At 41.1% G+C, this 23,747-nt stretch overlaps 1 protein-coding gene across 1 annotated transcript in view; it reads left to right on the top strand.

Moving 5' to 3' along the window:
• Positions 1-1,875: 1,875 nt before the first annotated feature.
• The window catches only part of dock2 (dedicator of cytokinesis 2), a 95,773-nt gene continuing 73,901 nt past the window's right edge, over positions 1,876-23,747 (top strand). The window contains exons 1-21 of the mRNA XM_022759889.1: positions 1,876-2,070; positions 4,468-4,551; positions 4,953-4,993; positions 5,175-5,230; positions 5,323-5,419; positions 5,520-5,668; positions 5,894-6,029; positions 6,761-6,918; positions 8,591-8,672; positions 8,914-9,049; positions 10,003-10,078; positions 10,296-10,372; positions 12,106-12,356; positions 12,789-12,887; positions 14,402-14,474; positions 14,749-14,852; positions 16,511-16,709; positions 18,227-18,324; positions 18,435-18,524; positions 18,821-18,921; positions 21,299-21,433. Coding sequence (XP_022615610.1) covers positions 2,028-2,070; positions 4,468-4,551; positions 4,953-4,993; positions 5,175-5,230; positions 5,323-5,419; positions 5,520-5,668; positions 5,894-6,029; positions 6,761-6,918; positions 8,591-8,672; positions 8,914-9,049; positions 10,003-10,078; positions 10,296-10,372; positions 12,106-12,356; positions 12,789-12,887; positions 14,402-14,474; positions 14,749-14,852; positions 16,511-16,709; positions 18,227-18,324; positions 18,435-18,524; positions 18,821-18,921; positions 21,299-21,433 — 2,285 coding nt within the window. The 5' untranslated portion in view covers positions 1,876-2,027. The remainder of the gene's footprint in view (positions 2,071-4,467; positions 4,552-4,952; positions 4,994-5,174; positions 5,231-5,322; positions 5,420-5,519; positions 5,669-5,893; positions 6,030-6,760; positions 6,919-8,590; positions 8,673-8,913; positions 9,050-10,002; positions 10,079-10,295; positions 10,373-12,105; positions 12,357-12,788; positions 12,888-14,401; positions 14,475-14,748; positions 14,853-16,510; positions 16,710-18,226; positions 18,325-18,434; positions 18,525-18,820; positions 18,922-21,298; positions 21,434-23,747) is intronic.

The following is a 23,747-nucleotide window of genomic DNA, read 5'->3' as shown; positions in this document are numbered from 1 at the left end:
ACTAATAAAAGTCCTTGAATGAATATATAGGAGATTTCAGGTAAGCACCTGGTGAAACCAAATCCTGCAAGGTTGGACTGTGGGTCCAGGTTGGCTGTGGCTAAGAGCTGTGACTGTTTAGTTGTGACATCATGAATTTACAGAAGTCCTAATTTAGTTTTTAAGGCACAGTTTCTGAATGCGGGCTGTGTGTATTTCTCTGTGGATTGAGCACTTTGATAGGCTATTTTCATAAATAAATTTAACGAAGCCAATTTTTTGTCCCATTATTACTGTTGGATCTGCGGTATAAGAGATACAAAAGGGTACAATGATTTACAATGAAATTTTTCTTCATCATTTATCATTTTAGGTGTGGTGAAAGATAGTCTTGTTAATCACCAAGATAATAAAACTCAAACACAACAGTAAAATGCTGATAATGTATCAGCTGTATTGTGTATCTGTAAAGTTTTGATAGCCTCATTGGTTGAAAGCCAACCTGCCAAGCAGCCTTTTATGTTCTAAATGCGATTTTGGATGATCAAATGCCAGTTAGAACAGTCACCTACTGTGGGAGGACTTAAACTCGAGTCAGACTCTTGCAATTATTTAACACTTAGAATAGGTTTGTAGAATTGACTTAAGAGGATTAGAGATTAAATGGACAACTTCTTTAAAATAGTTAAAAGTGCCCTGTGGCCTTTTCTTGTAAACAAACAAAATTTATGTTCATATTCAGACTAAACATAACTACAACTAATACATTGTGTGTATCCCTGAGGTTACAAAATTATAATCCTGTATTGTTGAATTCATGTTTACTTGCTAGAAGACTTATTCTTCCGGGTCTCTCTGTGTATTACCACATGTGGATCACAATAATGTGGCAGAATTGTGTAATGTGACCCCTGTGCGAGCATGTATTTGCGTCCTCGGGTGCATGCACAAGATAAACAGGGACCAACATAGTCAAAGCATGGTGCCTTGGGACCATCATACTAATCACAAAATCTGTCAGGACTGAAGGATGATTTTTAGATGGAGTGTTTGGATCCTAAATGTTGCTCTCTGATCAATAATATAGTAAATGAAAATTCAACTTTCCACTTGAACTTATAGAAGTGCAGTTCATAATTAGTCTAGAAAGGTCAATAATATTCAAAAAGCCTCTCTCTGCTATGGATGGTTGTTATTGTGTTGAGGAGTTTCTCAGAAAGGGGAGCTGATGGTTACCTTGGCAACGCCATCTGAAGGAGGTACAGGGAAAATATTTGTTTGAAATGCCAAATATGATTATCAGCCTTTATAAAGAACTTCTGAAACAAACAAATTCATGAATGAATGAGCACCTACCTCAGTTTATATCTTCTCCTCTCGGTGCTTGAGCTGCTGATACGTTTCTGCTCAATAAAGAAGCAAACTTTCACCACATACAATTATGACTATACTCTCAAACTGATTTCAGTTTGCTGCATGCAGGATCACAGCTGCAGTCCTTCATGTGTCTTTTAACTAACTTTTGCTGAATGTAAAACAAAAAGTAGAAAATACAGATACTGCACACCTGTGGCATAATGGCACAATTGTCTCAGCAACGAGACAGATTCTTTAGGCTTGAGAGAAAAACTGCTGTGTATTAGTTTTGACATTGTGAATAACTTTATGTACTTTAGATATAACTTTTTTTAGGCTTTACGTGCTATAGATGTGTATTGCTCAGTCATCATACAGATTAAGTGATCTATTCAAATTCAAATGAACAAAATGGAAACTTCACACAATGCGCAGGCCTGTGGGTTCTACAGGACTCCACCTTGTTGTACTCACCCACTTCCCCTTAACCGCCTGAAGGCAGGAAGAGAGGAGAGACAGAAGAGGAAGAGAGTCAAAGGGGGATGGGCTTACTGCTTTCATCAAAGGTTAAAAAAAAAATGCAGAAGTGCGAAGTTTAGCAGACACCCTCACAAGGAGAGAGTGAAAATTTAGGAGGAGAACCAGAGAGACGAGACCTAAAATAAATAATAGTCTGAGGACTACATGCAATCATGGCTCCTTGGACGAGGACCACTACAGAGCGGTATGGTGTAGGTAAGTCAAAACGCGCTCAGATGTGTGTGTGACTTGTGTGTGTGCATGCATATACATGTTGCTATAGTGTCTCTATGTTAGGTATGACAGTAAGCTGTCCATTCTATGAACAACAGTGATAAGAAAAATAGATGCCTATCACTTCCTGGTTGACAGGATGTGAGCAGGTGCTAATGGCCTCATAGAACTTTAGGATGCACACATCAGATGTAATCCCCCCCAAACAACTTAAATCCTAAAATTATATTCACCATTTAAATTTAGTGCAATAAAAGACAGAGCTGCAGTGGATTGTGTGGGGGATTGAAATCATAAACAAAATTATCATCGATCCAAAGCAGATGGAGAAATGAGTGACAGTTTGTATCTTCAGGCATTACACATTATGCAGCACATAATTACGTAAACTAGAAGGTAAATTATCCCAGAATGAAAGTGGAAAGTGTGGAACAATTGATTTTGGTACCAGGAACAGATCCTAGACTGTGCAAGCACTCAGCACAATCTGTAGTTTATCTGGTGTGGGGCTTGAATATGGCCGTGGCAATCGGCATGTGTTGGCGTCAGATATGAATAAACAAAAATTTAGCAAGAATACGGATTTCTGACTTCTAATCCAGATTGCAATATAGCAGAGGCTCTCTGGCCTATAGCACACGATGCACTGATTCATCAGTTACTTGCAATAAGCTAGACAAGAAGTTACAGTTTGTATTGTAGAAAATTCATGGAGATTCACGTTTTTGTCATCCAAACAGTTATGCCACTTGAATTTTTACTGTAAATTATTGTAAATCCATTCCGAATTTATTGCTAACATAATTACTCAGTGAAGCGTTGTTTATCTACTGTATCTAAGCTGAATATCTTCCTTGACTGTGTAAGACTATAACACAGGAAGTGGAGGAAGAAGGAAGTTTGTATGAATTTGAAGCTGTAGCCTACAGCTAAATACTCTAGAAAGAGTTGATAAAAAAAAAAGTTGAAATCACGTAATGCTATGTACCCATGAAGGGTTTTCATTATGAAAACTAAATATTTAACTTTCAGTACTGATGTAAAAATTCTGTGCCAGCTTTTATACACAAGACTGAGCACATTTTGTAGGTGTGACTTCTTTATGTTTAATGCACAAAACGAAGCCTGTGGGCTGTTGTAGATGGACAACAGCAGTTTCACAGCTTTCTGCCACAAGCTGATATCCAGTGCAGCCTTTGAGTGAGGCAGCGTTCAGTAGCTGCTGCCAGTGTGCAGCCACTGCTACTTGCACTCAACTGCAGTAAAGCCAAGGCTACAACTGACAATTTTACTTATTATTGATTAATCTGCTGATTCATTTTCAGATGAAGCAATTAATCATTTGGTCTATGAAATGTTAGAAAATAGAGAAAAATGACCATCACAATTTCCCTAAGTCCATTTTACTTTTAAAGTAAGAAAAGCATATTAATACAAACTCAAATAAGAAGATGAAAAGACAAAAAAAAACAAACACACATATGTGGCACAACCACAGTCCCTTGTTCTGATGACCTGAGAGGCCTAGTGGATGTATATGGGGTCAGTATATGGGATTAGTAAACAGTAGCAGAGTTCAAACTCCAAATACTCCAGCAATGTATCAGGTACACGGCCGTTGCTATCTAAACAGAACAAACAAAATAGCTGAAACGTGTTGTTTTCCTGACATTAAACAAGAACATTATTAATCTCTGCGCGCTGGCATTCTGTTTATTCTAATTAGAAGGATCATTGATTCAATCCTAAATTTAACAGGGAGCCAGTGTACTGAGAACATCACCAGGGTGACATGAGAACGCTGTGCAGTCATGTAGCTGAGTTTTGAACTGAGTGCTACAGCATCTCGGCTTAGACAGGAATACAGAGCTTTATAATAGCCCATATGAGAATTGTTCCTGTGAGATCTGAGATGCAAAATTTCCCCATCTTTGAAACAGCTGGCTTTATGTCATAAAGACAACAATGTACATGACCATTAACCTGTAGCTCATTATTATTCTACATTTGAAATCTCTTTTATTTCCTTCATTCTGTGTTAGGATGTTCATGTTCAAATGAATCTACCAAAATTGTACAATGCCAAATCAATTGTATATTAATTTAGCTAGCTAGCTGTATGTGGTGGTAACAGTCATTCTGAGTGTTTGTGCATTTTGCAGCCTCACATCAACGACAACTGTTGCCAAGGTTACAAAGAACTGTAGCACTTCACCAGTCAAGCTTACTTGCTGCTTTTGCTAACATTCATATCATTAGAGTTCTTGGCTCTGCTCAATTTTTCATTGTACTGTCATTAAACAACAGTCCGTTAATTATCAAATGTACCCCTCATCAAACTGGGACAACTTCTTTCTTTTTTTTTTTTTTTTTTTGTAGTAAAGTGGAATTTTGTTGGCAAAGGAGAAAAGCACCTTTCCCTGGAGGTGGGTGATACTGTCTGCATCCAGGAGGTCTGTGATGGTAAGAATGCTTCAAAATATAAAAATGACAGCATTATATTTGATTTAACTTCACTAATAATGAATGGTGCTCCTGAACAACATTTTTAAGTGTGTTTTTTTTAAACATGTTAATCAGTGAAAAAGTTAATATTTTACATCTATACATGTTGCATGTCTTAAAACAAAGTCATTCACTGTTGAGGAAAAATGACATAAATTAGCTCTTAAAAATTGTACTTACATACAGAGAGTACTGTTGTTAAACAATACTTTATTCAAGGTGCTATTTGTATGTTTTGCTATTGCTACATAGCCAGCATTAGCATTAGCAGCTGTTTACTTGCCAGTCCTCGCAAGAGCTTCAGCCATCGTTACATTTACATTTGGTGTTGGTAAAATGACAGTCAATTTGTCTTTCAGGGTGGTACAGAGGCCACTTGGCTAGGAACAAAGCCCAACAGGTATGAATGCCAGTTTTACATCAGACTGCATTGACACATTGATTTTAAAAGAAAGGTGGTAAAGGCGCATAATGCATGACATTCAACCAGTTTTATTCATCAGAGAGATCTTCTTTTCTGGTTTTGTGGATAGCTGATTTTCTTTTTCTCATTCATCTCCCCCACATGTATTCCTCTGTAGGGAGTGTTCCCTGCCAGTGTAGTCCACCTTAAGGAGGTCATCATTGAAAAACAAGGGTGAGTGGAATAAAAAAAAAAAAAAAAAAGTCTCATATGTCTCCAAAAGTTTTATGCATTTGTTAAGTTTTTATGTGTGTGCACGACTACAGAAATGAGGAGGTGGTGATGTCTGCAGAGATGCCCTTGGTGAAGGAGGTGACCACCACATTGAGGGAGTGGGGAAGCATATGGAAGCAGCTATTTGTGGTAAAAGAAAAAAAAAAGAAGAAGCAAAAACACTCTTTGTGTATGTGAATATTTGTGTGTGTGTGTGTCTGAGTGTAACACCATACGTCTACCTGTCCAGGCCAATAAAGTGTTGCGGGTGAAGCAGGTCCAGAGACTGATGTGGGAGCTCATGGAGTGGCGTTCCCAGCTCCTGTCTGGCACTCTGCCCAGTGATGAATTCAAGGAGCTCAAGCAGAAAGTCACCTCCAAGATTGACTATGGGAACAAGTATGTCTGCTCAAAAACAAAATCCCATGTTTTTACTTTAATATGGTAACTGTTCAATGCCAGACTTGCTACTTATTTCTCTTTGTCTCTGCTTCCTCCCTTCGTCCCTCTGTGTACGTGCCTCCTCACTTTCCACCTGTGCTTGTTGCCCTTTCTTCATCCTCTTTTTTTTTCCCACCTTTCATCTATCTTCCTAATCCTTAACTCCCGTCCTGCCTACGCCAGGATCCTGGAGCTGGACCAGGTTGTTCGAGATGAGGATGGGAACATCTTGGAGCCAGAGTTGGCTAGTGTCATCAGTCTGTTTCGGGCCCATGAGGAGGCCACAGCTAAGATCAATGAACGCATCAAAGAGGAGCAGGTACAGACAAAGATAAGAAGGGAATGTGGTAGGGAGCAGAAAGGACAGAATGTAGGAGGCAGAGGGTCATACAAAGAGTCTCCTGGGAGGGAGAGAGGATCGCACGAGTGGATGTGATGATAGATGTTGCAATCACAGTATGATTTATTTGGAAACTTGTTTGACATCGCTGTGGTTTGTCTGCACTAGATTAGGGATTTTTCCTGATAAACTGTCTCCCCCTTTCATGGGTTCTTATCATGAAATACAAAAGCTATTCTGCACTAGGTAGGGGTGGAATCACAATTTTGTCATTTCATTTAGTTTTTTCTTCTTTTTAACAAGAAATCCGTAAAGTGAAACTTATGAAAACGCCATGGATAATACATTTTTTACTTGCCAGTCATGTCTGCCAGCTAAGCTTAATTAAGAATTAATTTCCTTTTTCCTTAAATTGGCTTCACTTCAGCTCCATATAGCCTACTTTACATTTCAACACTGATTCATTAGTAAGAATGTGCTCCATTATGATTTTCTTCCTCAGAGAATTTCCTCTCTCTTACAAACCAGCAATCTGGGTGGGGGGGGGCTGCAGCCGGTACATCCCAGAATTAAGTAACCAGCCATTATTAAGTGTTATACCAGCCAACCAGATTTGCCTGGACCTTGTAATGAAAGTTTTTGGCTGGAATTTAATCCTGTTAAACCCTCGTCCCAAGCTAACCTCCTAAAACTAATGTCCTCTCTTGCAGTCCAACATCCAGACAGACCACAGCGGGATCTCAGCACGTATCCAGTCTTCTCCCACCCACAGCCTCTACGTCTTTGTCAGGAACTTTGTCTGTCGCATCGGAGAGGACTCTGAGCTCTTCATGTCCCTCTATGACCCCAACAAACAGACCATCATCAGGTATCACTTGTCCTTCTCTCTTAGCATGAGCTCCCAGCCTCATACAGTGAGCTTCAAAAGGCATTTTAGACAATGGTACAGTACATGCTGATGTTTTCGACATATATTCTTTTCTGGTTTATTTCTGGTTTAAAGTTCCACATTCATTTGAAAGCTTAAATGTGCCTGTTTAGGCTTATAGAGAAGCACTGAGTCACATCGAGACAGAAAACAAGGTCTGTGATTATGGACAGCTATTGATTTTTATTTGTATAGCTTATATTGATGTGATTTTTCCTATGAGTTTAAATTTCATCAGGATTGAGATCATAAAATAAGTAAACTTTATGCATTAAATAAATTAAAGACAAATTTAAGATTAATTAAGATTAAGTGAGTTTAGTCTCCTCAATATCCCTCTAAGTACCCATTTACTGTCCGAAATGAATTAAAGTTTTTACCTCACCTCCATCCCTCAGCTGTCTAAAACACGCACGCACGCACACACACACACACAGACAGACAGACAGACAGACAGACATGAACACGCCCTAGCCCGCACACATATGCATGTTCCAGCCCACACACACACACCCTCTTTCGTTCTTTGTTCTCCACTTGCTTGCATCTATAAACCTCTCCTTCTCTTGTTTCCTCATGTGTTCTCTTCCCTCCATTGTTGAACCTCGCTAAATTAGAACAATGGTCTGCCAAAAATAAGAATACACAAAACACAAATTATAGAGCTGCAGATTCTGACTGGCAGCGCTATGTGGTGCCTGCCAGTGCTGATGCTAAGCCCTGTCACTCACTGTCATACTGGTTATATCTATGTCTCTGCCACAGCAGCTGGGAGTATTAAGATAGACCTGGATCGATCACCTTTTGCTGTTTGTCCTGATGTCCGATTCCCCTCCACCTCATCTGTGCCACTTATGTTCTTTTGATTGGTTACATGGTTGACGTTTTCTTTCTATATTATCCATTCCCTCTCCTTTTACATCTCTCTCTCTCTGAAACAAACTGGCAGATGGGAGGGTTTATGACAATTTTCAGCTTTGATTCACCCCACTTTTTCAAAAGATGCTTAGTGTACATGTGTGTCTTTCTGTCTTTCTATTCTATTGTCTGGGACATGCTTGTATGTCAGGAAAATGCCATTGGCAATAGAAGAGATGTATTTGTAGCATTTGAATCAAAATTATTATGCAGCTGCAGCGGGTAACGTTAGTGAATCCGCAAGCCTGTCAGAGAATGACTGAAACATTTAAACTTCAGTCTCCCAGAAATCATGTAGTGTCATATCAGTAAACTGCACACAGTTTGCTCGTGTACACCAGCCGAGCCGCTGTTTCATTCTCTCCTAAAGAGTACCAAAAGATGACGGAAGCAAACAGTCCAGCTTTATCTGAACCAAACACTCGCTCACTCCTGGACTGGACAGAGATAACGTTTCTATCCTCTTGATTCATCACTTCTTATAGGTGGAAATATTTACAAGCCCAAAAACAGAATTTATTTAGGTGAATCTGCAGAATTTCAAATAAAGGGGGTTGACATTATCTGTATCGCAGCTGCAATTTCTGATAGTATGAGTGGTCGTATATTAAAATATTGTGTAGTATAACTTTACAGAGCAATAATGTAACATATTTGATGCATGTGTTTTAACCCTTTACCATCCCTCCTGCAGTGAGAACTACTTGGTACGCTGGGGCAGCAAAGGGTTCCCTAAGGAGATTGACATGCTCAACAATCTGAAGGTTGTCTTTACAGTAAGTGACCACAGGAGGGCACTGTCACACTGTTTCTCAGCAGTACACACACCGCACTGTAAAGAAACAAATAGACTTATTTCCTCTTTAAAAAATTGCATTCTTTTTTTCATTTTCTCTCTCCCTCCTCTTCCCGCAAACCCTCTGTTCCCCAACTCCTTTGTTTGTCTTATTCCCACTCCCTATACTTCCTCTGCTTTCTTTTCTCTCTCTTCTTCTTCTCCATATCTTTGTCTACCAGGACTTGGGGAACAAGGACCTGAGCAGAGAGAAGATTTATCTGATATGTCAGATAGTGAGAGTGGGCAGGATGGACCTGAAAGAGATGAACAACAAGAAGTGCACTCAGGGTCTAAGGCGGCCGTTTGGGGTGGCAGGTACTTGAACAGGAGCCAATATCTTTTTTTCTTTTTTCTTTTTGGTCAAAAGCCAACTAAATTTCCCATCGTAGTGCTCAATGCTGTGCAAAGAATTTACTGTGGTAATTAGACTCACTGAAAGCTGCAGTACATCTGATGATAGAGGAAAGCCGTTTTTTTTTTTCATTCCATATCTAAATTTTACCAGTTTAGCCAATGATATTTGCCTTTAGTAGGATCTTTAGTCATTTTTATGCCTCTGCGCCGGCGACTGTCAGAGCTGGAGGCATATTGTTTTCAGGTTGTCTGTCCGTACATTCGCATGTCCCATTCTCATGGACACGATATTTCAGTAATGCCTTGACAGAACTTCTTGCCTTGTGAATGCAATATCTCGAGAACTCCTAAAGAGCATTTCTTCAAATTTTGCACGAATTGGTCAAAGGTCAAAGGTCAAGGTCACCGAGACCTCAGAAAACCCTTTTTAGCCATTACTCAAGACTTCAAACAGTAATTATGACAACATTTCATACAAATGGTTAATATTTTATATGATTTCTAGATAAGCATGGGGAGGCCTGAAACTAGCCTGAGTGGCTGTGGCATACAACCGTGAGGCCGCAATTCTAGTCACTTTTGTTTCCTAAATGTCAGAGTAATTTTGTTAGATTTGTCAGCTGTTGCAGGTGTTATCACTTATATCTACACCTGGGAGCTGCCAGCTACAGTCATAGTCATCTTTTGCACAGACGAAACTAACATACTGATGGTGACCGTCCAGTATGTTATCTCTGTCCTGTAGAATACTGTTGCTCCCACTGGGTAAAAAAAAAAAAAAAAAATTGCCTTTATCTTCGTAAACCCTCACAGGCTCTCACTGCTGACTGATGGGAATCCACATCAGAAATTACTGTGTAACATTTTCTTTGATTTTTGTCATGACAGACGCATTTGTTTTCTCTTCTCTGCAGTGATGGACATCAGTGATATCATCAAAGGGAAGATTGAATGTGATGAAGAGAAGCAGTATTTCATCCCCTTCTTCCCGTATGTCCTATTTTCCTCTTCTATTGCTCCATCTTTTCTTCCTCTCTCTCCTTGTCTTATCTAAGAAACTTAAATCTCTGTTCACAGACCCTTCTTGTAATTAAAATAGCAATAATGCAATTTTTCGCGCGTGACGGTTTCAGCATCTGCACGATTTATGAGATTAAACGCTTTCTGTGAGTTTCAACTGTGTTTGTGTGTGTTTGTTTGGCTTCAGGGTAGTTGCAGAGAATGACTTTCTCCACACCTTGCTGAACAAAGTGACAGCATCACGAGGAGACAGTGGTGGCCAAGGTACCGTTCCGCATTTACAGGCTTTGCTCTCTGTCTCCTAGTGTGTAAGCCATGTGATCGCTCTGCCAGGTTTAGTGGTCCTGTATGCACTGAAGGTTCCCACTGGACTGCACATGCTGCAGTCATTTGTGGTCACATAAAATGGCCATTCCTCACCGTGTCTCCGCCTCTTCTCTCTCTGCTCCGTGGGTGAGAATGAAGGACATTATCCTGATGGATAGCATGCGCCCTTGAGCTGATGTTTTCATATTACTTACCCTTTATTTCTCCCTCACCAGTCTCCAGTCTCACTGCCCACACCTCAAGTTTATAGCTGACTTTGACAGCCCCTATGGGTGACACTGTCTTGTTCCACATAGAGTAACCCCAAATGTAGGACTGCACTGTCATATCGCTCAGCTTTTATCTTTCTTCTTGCTCCTGAAGGCCCAGGGCATAACCTAGATATGAAGAGAGCACCCGGACGAGCAGATATGGAAGGAGCACCTGAGGCCACCAGATGGCTGTTCTTAACATTACTCACCCTTAATCTCTCCTTCCTCTCACTTTGAGATGCTTTTGCTACACACACATACACACACTAAAACACATACACAGTTTCCCCTGTAGGTTTATGGTTAGCCTTGAAAATGTGGGTTTGTGACATAGTCTAGATTTCACCATTTCCCTAAAATAGCTCACCCCTTTTTTTCTGTCCATTCCTTTTTCTTCTTTTTTTTTTTTTGTGCTGTCTCGTATAATAATTTCCAAAAAAGCTGTGAGAGCCCATATTCCTCAGGAGTAAATTTCTGTTCGTTTTAATAATACCTTCATTCTGTCTTTGTCTCCTTTCCTCCCTTGTTTTGCAACCCTTTCACAAACAGAAGACAAATTGTATATTATTAATTACAGCCTAGTCTGCAACAGTTGCAGATATTTTCACATCCTTAGTTAACATTCGAGCACTTTAACGTTACATTCCCCATAGATATACACAAAGTGGGTCTCACACAAGTTGTATGTTTCAGGGTTTTTGTAGGTCCTGAAAACCCCCTTAAAATGTTTTAAATTCAATTTAAATAGTACAAGTCCTTGAAATTCCTTATTCATTCATTTGGCTTTAATTTGAATTTACGTACCTGCAGAGAGAAATGAAAACTCCTTTCTGAATCCATCATTTAAAACAGCCTGGAGTGGCACCTGTTTTTCCAAGTAACTTTTCTTAAATTAATGAATATTTAGTCCTATAAAGTTCTAGGAAGTATTACATTTAACTCTCTCATATCTACACATATCCTGTGTTTACCCAAGGTATTTTGTGTGATCAACTTTGGTCACTAGTGCATGTAACAGTACTGAATTTCTCTCTTTCAGGCCTGTTACATTTTACTGTAATCTACACAAAACTCCAGGAATGAGTGAGGAATAAATGAGGAAGTAACTCGATTTAAAACCTGTATATAAGACAGTCAGTGTCCTGGTCCAGCAATGAAATCTCACAGTGACATTTTGTTTTTCTTTACTAAATTAATGTATGTATCTATTTTAGGTTAACAACTAGTAAAATATCCCTGAGTTTCACCTGCTGAATATCACGAGTCCCATCCTGCTCTTATTGCTGTTTTAGAGGCTTATCAAAATCTGTTTCTTAAGATAAACAAACAACATTGCTTTGTAATCAGCGCTCTCACTGCAGTTGTTTGTTTTTCAAATGAGCAAACTTCACTCTTTCTCTAAACCTGATCTCCATCCAGGTCTGTGGGTGACCATGAAGGCTCTGGTCGGGGACATAGTTCAGATCCGGAAGGAGTACCCTCACCTCGTGGACCGCAGTACCGTGGTGGCCCGCAAGCTGGGCTTCCCGGAGATCATCATGCCGGGAGATGTTCGCAATGACATCTACCTCACCTTACAGGGCGGCGACTTTGACAAGTACAACAAGACAACCCAGAAAAACGTGGAAGTCATCATGTGGGTGTGTGATGAGGAGGGCAAGGTCATACAGGTGAGCAGCATGAAGAGAAGAGGTCGAGGAGGACGGGGCATGTCGGTGTATTTGAACAGGAGAGGGAAATGTGTAAAGAGGGATTGGTTTGTGGGTGTGGGGTTTGAGTTGTAGTGTGTGTGTTTACCGTAGGTGTGGTGTTTAAGAGATTGAGGTGGTACGGGCCAGTGAGCAAGCAAGGCATTGAAGTGCTCATTCACCCTCTCATAGTCAGGGGCACATAGATGCGGCTTTATCTCAGAATGAAAATCCATTCTAGGCATAAATGGATGCACATGCACACACACGCACGCACACACACACACACACACACACACACACACACACACACACACACACACGCACACACACGCACACGCACACACATACATACAACATAAAATCCTTCAGCTCCATATGAAATGTATGTTTCTCTGCCTCCCTCATTCCTAGAACTCCATCTGTCTGGGAGCGGGGGATAAGGCGGTCAGTGAGTACAGATCTGTCATCTACTACCAAGTGAAACAGCCCCGTTGGATGGAGACGTTTAAGGTGTGTGTCGGCATTAGTATATTCAGCGCATTCACAAAGTATTCAGACGTCACTGTTCTAAAATGTTGTTTTGATGCAGTTTTATGCTAAAATCATTTAAATTCATTTTTTTCCCCTCGCCGAGCTACACTCAATATCCCATAATGATAAAGGGAAAAGACTGAAATATCACATTAACATAAGTATTGAGACCCTTTGCTATGACACTTGAAATTTAAGTCAGGTCCCTCCCATTTCTCTTGATCATCTTTGAGATGTTTCTGCACCTTGTTTGGAGTCCACCTGTGCTAAATTCAACTGACCTGACATGATTTTGAAAGGCACACACCTGTCTATATAAGGTCTCACAGCTGACAATGCATATGAGAGTAAAAACCAAGCCATGAGGAGGAAGCAACTGCCTGCAGAGCTCAGAGACGGGGTTGTGTGGAGGCACAGATCTAGGGAAAAATTCTGCACCATTGAAAGTTTATTCATTCTTAAACGGAAGAAGTTTGAAGCAATCGGAGCCCTAGAGCCTGCAGGCCGACCAAACTGAGCAATCTGGGGAGAGAGGCCTTGGTAAGAGAAGCGACCACGAAACCCAACGGTCACTGTGGCTGAGCTCCAGAGATCCTGTGTTGAGATGAGAGAAACTTCCAGAAGGACTGGTCATCACGGCAGCACCACCGATCTGGGCTTTATGGCAGAGTGACATGAGAGCTGCTTGGAGTTTGCAAAAATGCACCTGCAAAGTGAAGCATTGGGTTGGGGCAGCATCAAGCTGTGGGACTGTTTTTCAGAGGCAGGGACAAAGAGAGACTGGTCAGGGTTGAGGAAAAGCTGAAGGGAGCAAAGTACAGAGATATCCTTAATGAAAACATGGTCAAGAGCACTCACAATAAACTCACAGCCAACACTGCGCAGTTGCTTGAGGCAACTCTGTGAATGTCCTTGAGTGGCCCAGCCAGAACCCTGACGTGAACCCAATCTAACATCTCTGGAGTGACCTGAAAATGACTGTCCACTCACGGTCCCCAAATTCAACCTGACAGAGCTTGAGAGGATCTGGCAGAAAAGAATGGTGGAAAGTCTCCAAATCCAGGTGTGCTAAGCTTGTCACGTCAGAAGACTCAAGGCTGTATGCTTCAACTAAGTACTGAGTAAAAGGTCTGAATACTTATGTCAATGCGATATTTCAGTTTTTTAATAAGTGTGGAAAAAATTCCTAAAACTGTTTTTGCTTTGTCATTATTGGATACTGTTTGTAGCTTAATGAGGGAAATAATGAACATAAACGATTTTAGACCCAGGCTGCAACTTAACAAAATGTGAATGGGATGTGTTGCCCTGTATGTGTTGAATTTTACTTCCTTCTATACAAGACACTTCTTTCAGCCTCCTTGAAAATGTCTGGTTGTTATATGACATTTGCATTCCTCAACCATAACTTACCCTAGAATGTGATGGTGTGCCTTTAAAAATGTAAGATATCCAATGTTTTATACTCTATAATAACGTGAGATGTCCTCCAGGTGGCAGTCCCTCTGGAAGAAATGCACAGAATTCATTTACGCTTCATGTTCAGACACCGCTCTTCGCAGGAGTGTGAGTATCAGCCTCTTTTCCTCTCTCCATACTGTACATCCACGCTCTTAACTCCTCCTCTCCTCTGATCCCCTGAGCATAATGTGACACTGAAAGGACTGAATGATTAGAAGCAATTTGGAAATGACCCAAGGCATCATTACACACACTTGACTATACAAATCAGCAGTCTTTCTTCAACACGTCCCTCCCTCCTCCCTTTTCATTTCCCTGATGTGTTTCTCCTCTGATGCTCCCTCCTCCTGTTGACACATCCGTCTCCTTTTGTCTTCAGCCAAGGACAAGAGCGAGAAGAACTTCGCCATGGCCTTTGTGCGTCTGATGAAAGACGATGGGACAGTTCTACAGGATGGACTGCATGACCTTGTTGTCTTCAAGGTTAGAAACAGAATTTTTGCAGAAAGAAAACAGATGAACTGATGAACAGGCTCAGTGGCCTCTCCAAAGGAAAATTTCAATTCATCAAAAATGACTCAAATAAAAAGTAAATGAGATAAATTGAACAAAAAATTGGATTCATTTAAGAATGGATGTGCAACTTCTTCACTGTTGCCGCAACTGAAGAGCAGATCAACACTCAAAGCCTTCACTTTGCAGATTCAAACTTTGACATTGAGAGCCTTTTATAATGAATAGGTTCAGTGTTCATTCCTTTTTGTTGCATCAATCAGTTTTGGATTGAAAGGCCCAATAAAATTAACCAGAAATACTTTTAAATATCAGGACAAATGAAAGTGGGAACGCAAGTGCTGGTTGAAAACACAACCAGTTTTCAGGATTCTTTTGATTCATCACTCATGGTCATACATTCTAACTGCACCAAAGCTCAATGCCATTCCCCCGGTATTTCTGGATTTTTATTTATTTATTTTTTTTATATCTATATAGTGGTTAGAAATGAATGATAGAGTTTACAAAAAAGGCAAATAGATATTTGTCTGGAAAAAGTTAATACCAGGGAAAGAATTTCAAGACATCTGTGCAGCTGCAACTATCATCAAAGCAGATTCAAACATACAGTATAGTGAGTCTGGATCGGGGATTATGGCCACCGAGACAGGTTGAGCGAAGCCAAATAGATTTCCTGCCAAATGAGCCAGAGCTAAGATTGAATCCCCTTATTGATTAAATGCCAAACGCAATGAAGATTAATTACTCGTGATTCACTCAAAGACCAAATGGATGGTCCCCCTGTGCCCTTTCTCGATTATCTCTCGTTATCCCTGCACTCCTCTCGATCTCTGTGCCACTCATGGCTTCAATCTCTTAGTCCCTGCTTTTCCACCCACTCATTCATTATTACTGGTATATGGCATTAAAGAGGGTAGAGTTGAGGTTTCAGGCCTGAGTGAATCTGTCACCTGAAGATGGTTAATGTATATATGGAAAAGTGTACAGCAGTTAGAATATGATGATGTAAACAAAACAGGTAAACAAAATATAAAATGTAGATGCCAAGAGAAGAGATCTCATGTCTTTTTCTCATATATCTCTTTGCCTTCTTTCCTATTTGCTGACTCTGTTCAGCACCGTCTCTTTTCAGCACTTTGTAACGGAAGAAAAATGCTGTATCAACAGTTGGTGTTGCTTTTGTTTGTTCTTATTTTTCCAAAAGGCCTAGCTGCCCCCCTCTGTTTTCAAAGTTATGACTTTACAAACCGAAGTTGGGCTAGGCAGAAGTAGATAAGGTACAGAGGGTTATTGCAGTGGAAATGGCGACTTCAATCATTGTTTATCATTTTTTTCCCCTTCAGGGCTGGCCTGATAAATCACTGCAAGTGAGGCAAATCCCAGTGTCTCTCTGTTTTCTGTTCCCACATTTGCACCAACACATTTGGAATAAACACAGGAAATGTAATTCTTGTCCCAGTGCAGCTGTGACACACACACACACACACACACACACACACACACACACACACACACACACACACACACACACACACACACACCAAACATCTGTGCCATCATTAATAAAGTTGTATCATTACTGCAGTGTCAAAATTGTTGAGTTAAAAATGACTTTGTCCTTTCAGGGAGACAGCAAGCGCATGGAAGATGTCAACTGCTACTTGTCGCTGCCCTCGACCCGCCACCACCACGGCGACCCCCACAAGTCGGCAACAGTGAGCCGCAGCTCCAGTAATGTGTCCGGCGGTGGAGGCCTGTCAGTCAGCTCTAGAGACAGCTTCAGCATCTCCACCCTGGTCTGCTCCACCAAACTCACCCAGAATGGTAGGTGTGCGTAGGTCAGGTGCTACAATGTTGATATTGCCCCTTCACGACATTTAGTTGACAATAAGCTACTCTAGAGACCTGGCAGGGCAAAACATGTTCATTCAGAAACACTCGCGCACACACACACACACACACACACACACACACACACACACACCCCCACACAGAAAAGGTGAGGAAAGATGAAGGCAGAAATTATGAGGAGGAGGGTGTTTGAAATTAAACCTGACACGTGAAAAAACATTAATTAACATCTTTTTTCAACAAAGTAATAAGGCCAGGCTGAGACAATGAATCATTGGTTAGCTGTGAAATTGGTAGAGGACAAATGCAGTGCATAGAGGTGTGCATATTGCTTTGTCAAGTCTAGGGTTCAATGTTTGGGAAATTCAGATTTCGCCTCAGAAAACCATGAAAACTGGTGGTTAAATACAGGGAACATTTTCTTTGTCATCATTATGTTAACTGTTATTTTTAGGTTTCGGGTTAAAAGTTGAGTGAGGATGACAATAGCTGGAAAGTGAGGTGAGTGCAGGTTAGGGTTATGCAGACATCTGACCAGTTAATGGTGTGTTAATTAGGTTAATGTTGCCAGGAGTATGAGTTTGCGTGTGTGTTACGGTTCATGAGGTAAGCAAAGGATTGGGGGCAACTGTGTCTATACATGGGTTTTATTAGTGTGGAGTGTCGTCATTTTGTCCTACACACTCTGGCAGGTAGCCGCATAAGCAGCCACACACACACTGAAGTACACGTGCACATCTACAAAGGCATAAACGCACGTACACTCCAGACAGTAAGGTGCATCAGACACAGGTGCAGTGCAACAGCTGTTACTGAGGAAGCCAGTCCATCACTATAATGAACATTATCCTGCGGCATTAATCACCTGTACCACACACACACACACACACACACACACACACACACACACACACACACACACACACACACACATACATACATACAGAAAAGGTTCTCAGGCATGCACTCCAACACAGTGTTGTTTAGGGCTACCCACCAGATGTGCGGCTTGGCTTGGTGGGTGAGTCAGAAATGATTGGAGGCGGAAGCAGGCGGTTTAAAGCGGGCAGCCCTACAGGGACTTGGAAATCTGCCCCATGTCAAACTGTAGCAGAATTAATGATAGAAACTGTGGATTTGGATGTTCAGTTGAAAGTCTCACTAACTGGAGGAGCAGGGACTACTGTTCACATGACAAATCATCACCTAGCAGATTGCTACTTGGTTGTTTCTTATCAGTCAGATAAGTGATGAGTGTATATATATATGTGTGTATATATATACAGTATATATATATATATATACCCACTGTCCAGTGTTCACGGACACAATGTGAATAATTACAATTTAGGAAATTACATTGTCAAGTAAGAACAGCTTTGCTCAGAATCCACTCTTAAGTAAGACAGATGTGTGTACTGTTGGTGTAGTTATGACAGCTGAGCAGAATATATTCTGTGTGTGTGTGTGTGTGTGTGTTTCCTCTCCAGTGGGACTGCTGGGGCTGCTCAAGTGGAGGACTCGACCTGAGCTCCTCAGAGAAAACCTGGAGAAACTCAAAATCATTGATGGAGAGGAGGTGGTCAAGGTCAGTGTGTGTTTGAATGCAAGTGTGTCTTTCCAGAAGCGTGTAGACAGACATGTGTGCTCGTGTGCGCTCTCACTGGACCTCTCCTTTGCCTTGTTGTACGTGTGTAGTTTCTGCAGGACACCCTGGATGCCCTGTTCAACATCATGATGGAGCACTCTCAGAATGACGACTACGATATCCTTGTCTTTGATGCCTTGGTGAGTGTTTGGCTTGTGTGTGTGTGTGTGTGTGTGTGTGTGTGTGTGTGTGTGTCTGTTTTCCCAAGAAATGCCTGTGTGTCTAACTGTGCGTGTTTTGTCAACAGATGCAGCTTATTTTTTTTTGACAGGCTGTCTCTTTGTGTATCGTGTCTGACATCTCTGTATCTACCTATCCATCTCCCTCCAAATAAACATGTCTATCAGATGATTGTACATAACTTCTCATCCACCTTGTAAATGTCTACTGCTATGCAAACATGTAACCCTGTCTGTTTCTCTCCTCTGTCTGCCAGATACACATCATTGGTCTGATTGCCGACAGAAAGTTCCAGCACTTCAACACAGTGTTGGAGGCCTACATCAAGCAGCATTTTAGCGCTACACTGGCCTACAAGTAGGTTGCATCCTGGATCAGAAGCCACTTCATTTAATCTCATTCTTTTTTCCACCTCATACTGGTTTAAACTGATATTTTAAGCATTCTGACAGAGAAAGAAGTGACAAGACAATAATTAAAACTACAGACAGGTAACATACAACTATGTATAAAAAAAAAAAATTTTTTTTAAATATGGTCAGAGTCACATAGAAGACTGAAAAAAATGAGTTTGATCATCATAAGTACCCCAAAAACTTAAAAGTTCAGTCGAAAATCAGTGTGCTCATGCAGTACTCCTGTTGCTGTCTGGAGAAAGCAGAGACAGCTCCATATTGAATTTGCCACAGGAGATTTTATTATCAATTAAACTCTGAGTGAGTCTGGTTATTTAAGCCTTAAATAATGTTACTGTGGCCTCCATAAAATGCCAGCCGAGTCATTAATTTAGGTCTGACTTTAGAAAAGTTTTAGACAGTGTTAAACTTTATCTAAACAAACACCTACTCACAATAACATCACATCACACAAACACATCATATTTCTGTTGTGTGGAAACACCACCAGGGTATTGGCTGTGCCAGTCTAACAGAAGTTTTGCATTTTTCTTGCTTGTGTTACAAATGATGGATTACATGATCTTTCATGAGGCACATTCTCCCATCTCTCAGGAATTAAGAAATCCTTTAAATCCATCAGATAATCTCAATAATGCTTTGTCACCAAGATAAAAAAAACCAGACTGTTTTGTGATTCCCAGAAAAGTTTGACAGAGCAGCTTAAAGTAGACTATCGGTAATCCATGCATAGCTCTCGTGTGCGTTGTCCCAGTTGGAATCAAACCCATAATCCTGTCAGGTTTTGCCATACTCAGTGCCAAGGGTATACAAGTGTTAAACCTATTGTGGTAATTTAAAAGTCATCTGAATATCTAATGTTAAGTGACTAAATGCTGCACTGTATCCAGCTGCCACTGGAGGTCAGTGTGTGTGTCGCATCTGGAGCCCTTGACTGAAAAAGGATTAGAGTATGCGTCTTTACTGAAGTCCCAGCTAGCTGGAGCTTTAACCCTGCTTCTCTGTGGAGTAGCAGCTAAAGCACTCAGGCATACATCTCAAACACTTCTATCTGCTTCTTCCTCTCTGTTAATTCACTTCACTTGATTCAGTGGGCACTAGAGACAACATTTGTTTGTGTTGCCAAAGCTTTAGTTAGGAAATTAAAAACATCTCTGACTCCTCCTGCTCCCTTTCCCCCGTGCATCTTTTCTTGCTTCCCCTAACTGCTTCTACTCCTCCTCTTAGCTTCCTTCGCCCAATTATCCCTGCCAGCCTCCTCCTCTCTTAGCTGCCGTTCTCTCTTCCTGTCTGTCTTCACTCCATCTATTCATCTGTCTCTCTATCATCACTCCATCCTTCCTCTGCCAGTGTGTTGGTGTTCACCCTCTTTAAGAGGGTCACTGCAGCTTAACGCCTGTCAGCCCCGAGGCTGTTATGTAAAACTCTCTAACTCCCTCTCACTACATTTTAAACTCCCTATCTCTTGCTCTTAAAAAAAAAAAAGAAAAAAAAAAAAGAATAAATCCTCCTGTGCTTGCCTTTAAGCCATGCACCAAAACAAAACCAGGGAATACTGAATGGTAATAACGTTGGTAATATTTTCAAAGCCACCCTGATGGCAGTGAGGCCAGATTAGAGTTCATTTTTTAAGGGAACTTTTATTGTTTAAGAGGATTGGGCAGTTTTAAACCAGTTAGTGGGTGATCCCCTCTTGCCATTTCATGGAAATAGAGCTGTCTCATAGCCAAAAGTCTTAACCCTCTGTAGGCGTACTGTATTGTTTTATGTGTTATGAATAATCTAGTATTGCATGGCATATAATGCCGAGGGAGAGAAACAATGGTAGGTCATAAACTTGAACTGAACTCTGTGCCACTCACACTTCTCCCCAACTGCTCTGACACACCGTAATATTTATGTGTGTCTAAAGAGGCCTGTGGGGTGTTCTTGTGTCGGAGAATGACTTTTTCACCATGAATCTGAGGGCAAATAAAAATGTGTGAGCCATGTGAAAGGTACATCTGTTGAGGTGTGAAATACTATTTTGCCATTTTCCACCTCCACCTCCCTGCCAGTCTTCCTCTCTCTCATTCTGTCACTCTCACTCTGTTGCACTTTGTCTTTCTGCTCTACGGAAGTGAAAAATGGAGTTGGTGATCAACTTTCCAAACCTGTGGAACATCAGGAAAGGAAATAACAATTCTGACGGACTGATTTTGATTTCTTTCTTTCATTTCCCCATTCCTCCCCGCTTTAACTTTTCTAACTCTTTTTTTTTCTTCCCCTTTTCTCTCTATCTCCCTCCCTCTGTTTCCCCCCCTATCATTCTCTCCCAGAAAGCTGATGTCTGTTTTGAAGAGGTACCTGGATGTGTCCAGCCGAGGGGAACAGTGTGAGCCCATCCTCCGAACCCTCAAAGCCCTGGAGTACATCTTCAAGTTCATCGTCCGCTCGCGCATGCTCTACTCCCAGTGAGTGTTTGTGTTGCTTTTTGTCAACTGATCATTATGGTAATGACCTCTAATTTCTTTCTGAACCCGCAATGATGCAATAGAGATTCGTAAGGACACACACACACACGGCGCACAGTGACACTGCATTGCCGGAGAAATCGTTTTTGACAGCTCTGTGAGAATGGGCTGCTGATTGCAGCACTAACGCTGCTAATAAGCATTGGTGATGAAGTGCAGCGTCCAAATGAGAGCTAATGACGGGGAAGGGCTGCTGAACAGGCAGCCAACGATATACCACACAAAGTTCCTGCAGGAGAGACTTATGACACCCACTGTGCTGAGGCGAGAGCTGCACCATATGATAAGTGTAAACACCATTTATAACTGCAGTGCAAAAGTTGACGCTGACGGATCAGAAACATGATCCACAATTGTGTTACTTGCCTTGCCTGTGGGAGATTTGAACACCTATGTGTGTAAGTGTGTGGGTGTGTAAGACGCAGCCATGTTTAGAATCAAGTGTTTATGTGTGTCGGGATGTTTGTGTTTAAATGTGTGAGTTGTTATGGAGTGCGTGTGTCTTTGTTGGGAGCAGTGTATTAGTGTTTGTAGAAGTGAGTTTGGAGGGGGATTTCTGTTTATGTGTGTTGGTGTGTATCTGTTTGTCATTCAAAGGCCACTGGTCAATGAAGGTCTGTCTTTTTAATCTTCTAGAGGGCATGACGGGCTTTGTTTGTTGAAATTGGTGTGTTTGTTTATCGATGTGGTGAAGTGCTTCTTTATTTATTCATAGTGTGTGTCTGTGAGTATGTGTGTGTGTGCGCGCGCGTGTGTCTGTGTCTGTGTGTGTGTGTGTGTGTGTGTGTGTGTGTGTGTGTCTGTGTGTCTGTGTGTCTGTGTCTGTGTCTGTGTGTCTGTTTCTGGTCTCCCAAGAGGGGGTGTGTGTATGTATGTGCATTTGTGGGCATGTTTGTGTACACAAGCCCACACATATATATCTAAGCATACTTCTAAGTATACAGTTTGTGTGTGTGTGTGTGTGTGTGTGCATCACATTATCGCTCTACTGCTTCTGGATTGACTGAGCTCCAGTCGCCGGCCTCCCCTGGGTATCTCAGAACTGATAAATCCCCCTCTTCCTCTCTCTGTGTCTCTCCTCCTCAATCTGGCGTCCCCCAACCAACCTGCCGCTAACAGTTTTAACTTCCTCTGCTTCCAAAGTTTTCACGTCAGACTTCCCCTCCTATACGGCCTTGTCATTCTAACAGACAATCAGGTATTCAAGGGAGCCACTGGCGCTATAGGTGTATCTGTAAGGCTCCATCATCATCATCATCACCATCAGGACTAGCAGTCATTAATATTTAAGGAGGCAGCACTGAAGATTTATTAGCTTGTCAAACTTACTTCATGTTCTCACAAAGTCTATTAGGGCCGTGAAATGTTTACTTCAAAAGTGTGTAAGGCACGCTGTACCAGATTTTGCTCTTTCCTTCACCTTCTTTCTGTCCTTCACGCCCCTATAGCTTTTATTACTTCCCTGTAGTCTAGTGCATCAGTTGTATCTGTATCTTTTTCCTCCCCTTTAGCACTTGCTATGTGCTATATTTCAGCTTTCTGCCCCCCAACATCTTTTTTTCCATCCATCTTAAATCTCAATTTCTTTCTTACCCTCACTCCCCCTCTTTTAATTTTGTCACACCTTGTCCATGAGTCTTTTCTCATCATTGCGATTAGGATCTTGTTATTATGAGATCACTTCTGTTTCCTATCAGATGTTATATTATGATTACATAATATTTTCTAGTTATCACAATATCTTTTCTTATTTTGTTATCTTATTCTTATTATTACATCTCAAATTATTTTGAGATCATTTCTCACGATATGACGACAGTATCTGTCTTGTAATAATAATGATGATGATAAATAATAACAGAAGCTCATTTTAGAATAATGAGAAATAGTTTATGATAATGTAACATTTATCACATGCAGAGCTAAGGCCACATTAACACATACTTGATTTACTCTATTCATCCATCAGCGACAGAATCCCTAGCTTTATAGACCAGATAATGTTTTCGAGCTTTTTCACAGTCACGCTGATTGGCCAGGTCTGCACTCTTTGTTAATTGTCCGCCTGAATAAAATCTTCCAACACAAACTACTCTACTTTTTGCATAAATTTAAAGGAGCAATAGATCTCAGCAGTGTTGGTCACTGCACCACCCTTTTGCTCGTCCATGTGTCATGCAAAATATCATGCATTTCACATTTTGACCAAACCTGAGGAAAACACTGGTGACATTTGTGACGGATTTGGTCTGAC

This window comes from Seriola dumerili, unplaced genomic scaffold (genome assembly GCF_002260705.1).
Source record: "Seriola dumerili isolate Sdu_G_001 unplaced genomic scaffold, Sdu_1.0 BDQW01000331.1, whole genome shotgun sequence".
Lineage (NCBI taxonomy): Eukaryota > Metazoa > Chordata > Actinopteri > Carangiformes > Carangidae > Seriola > Seriola dumerili.
Note: the sequence above shows the minus strand (reverse complement) of the source record. Positions and strands in the feature narration are given on the sequence as shown.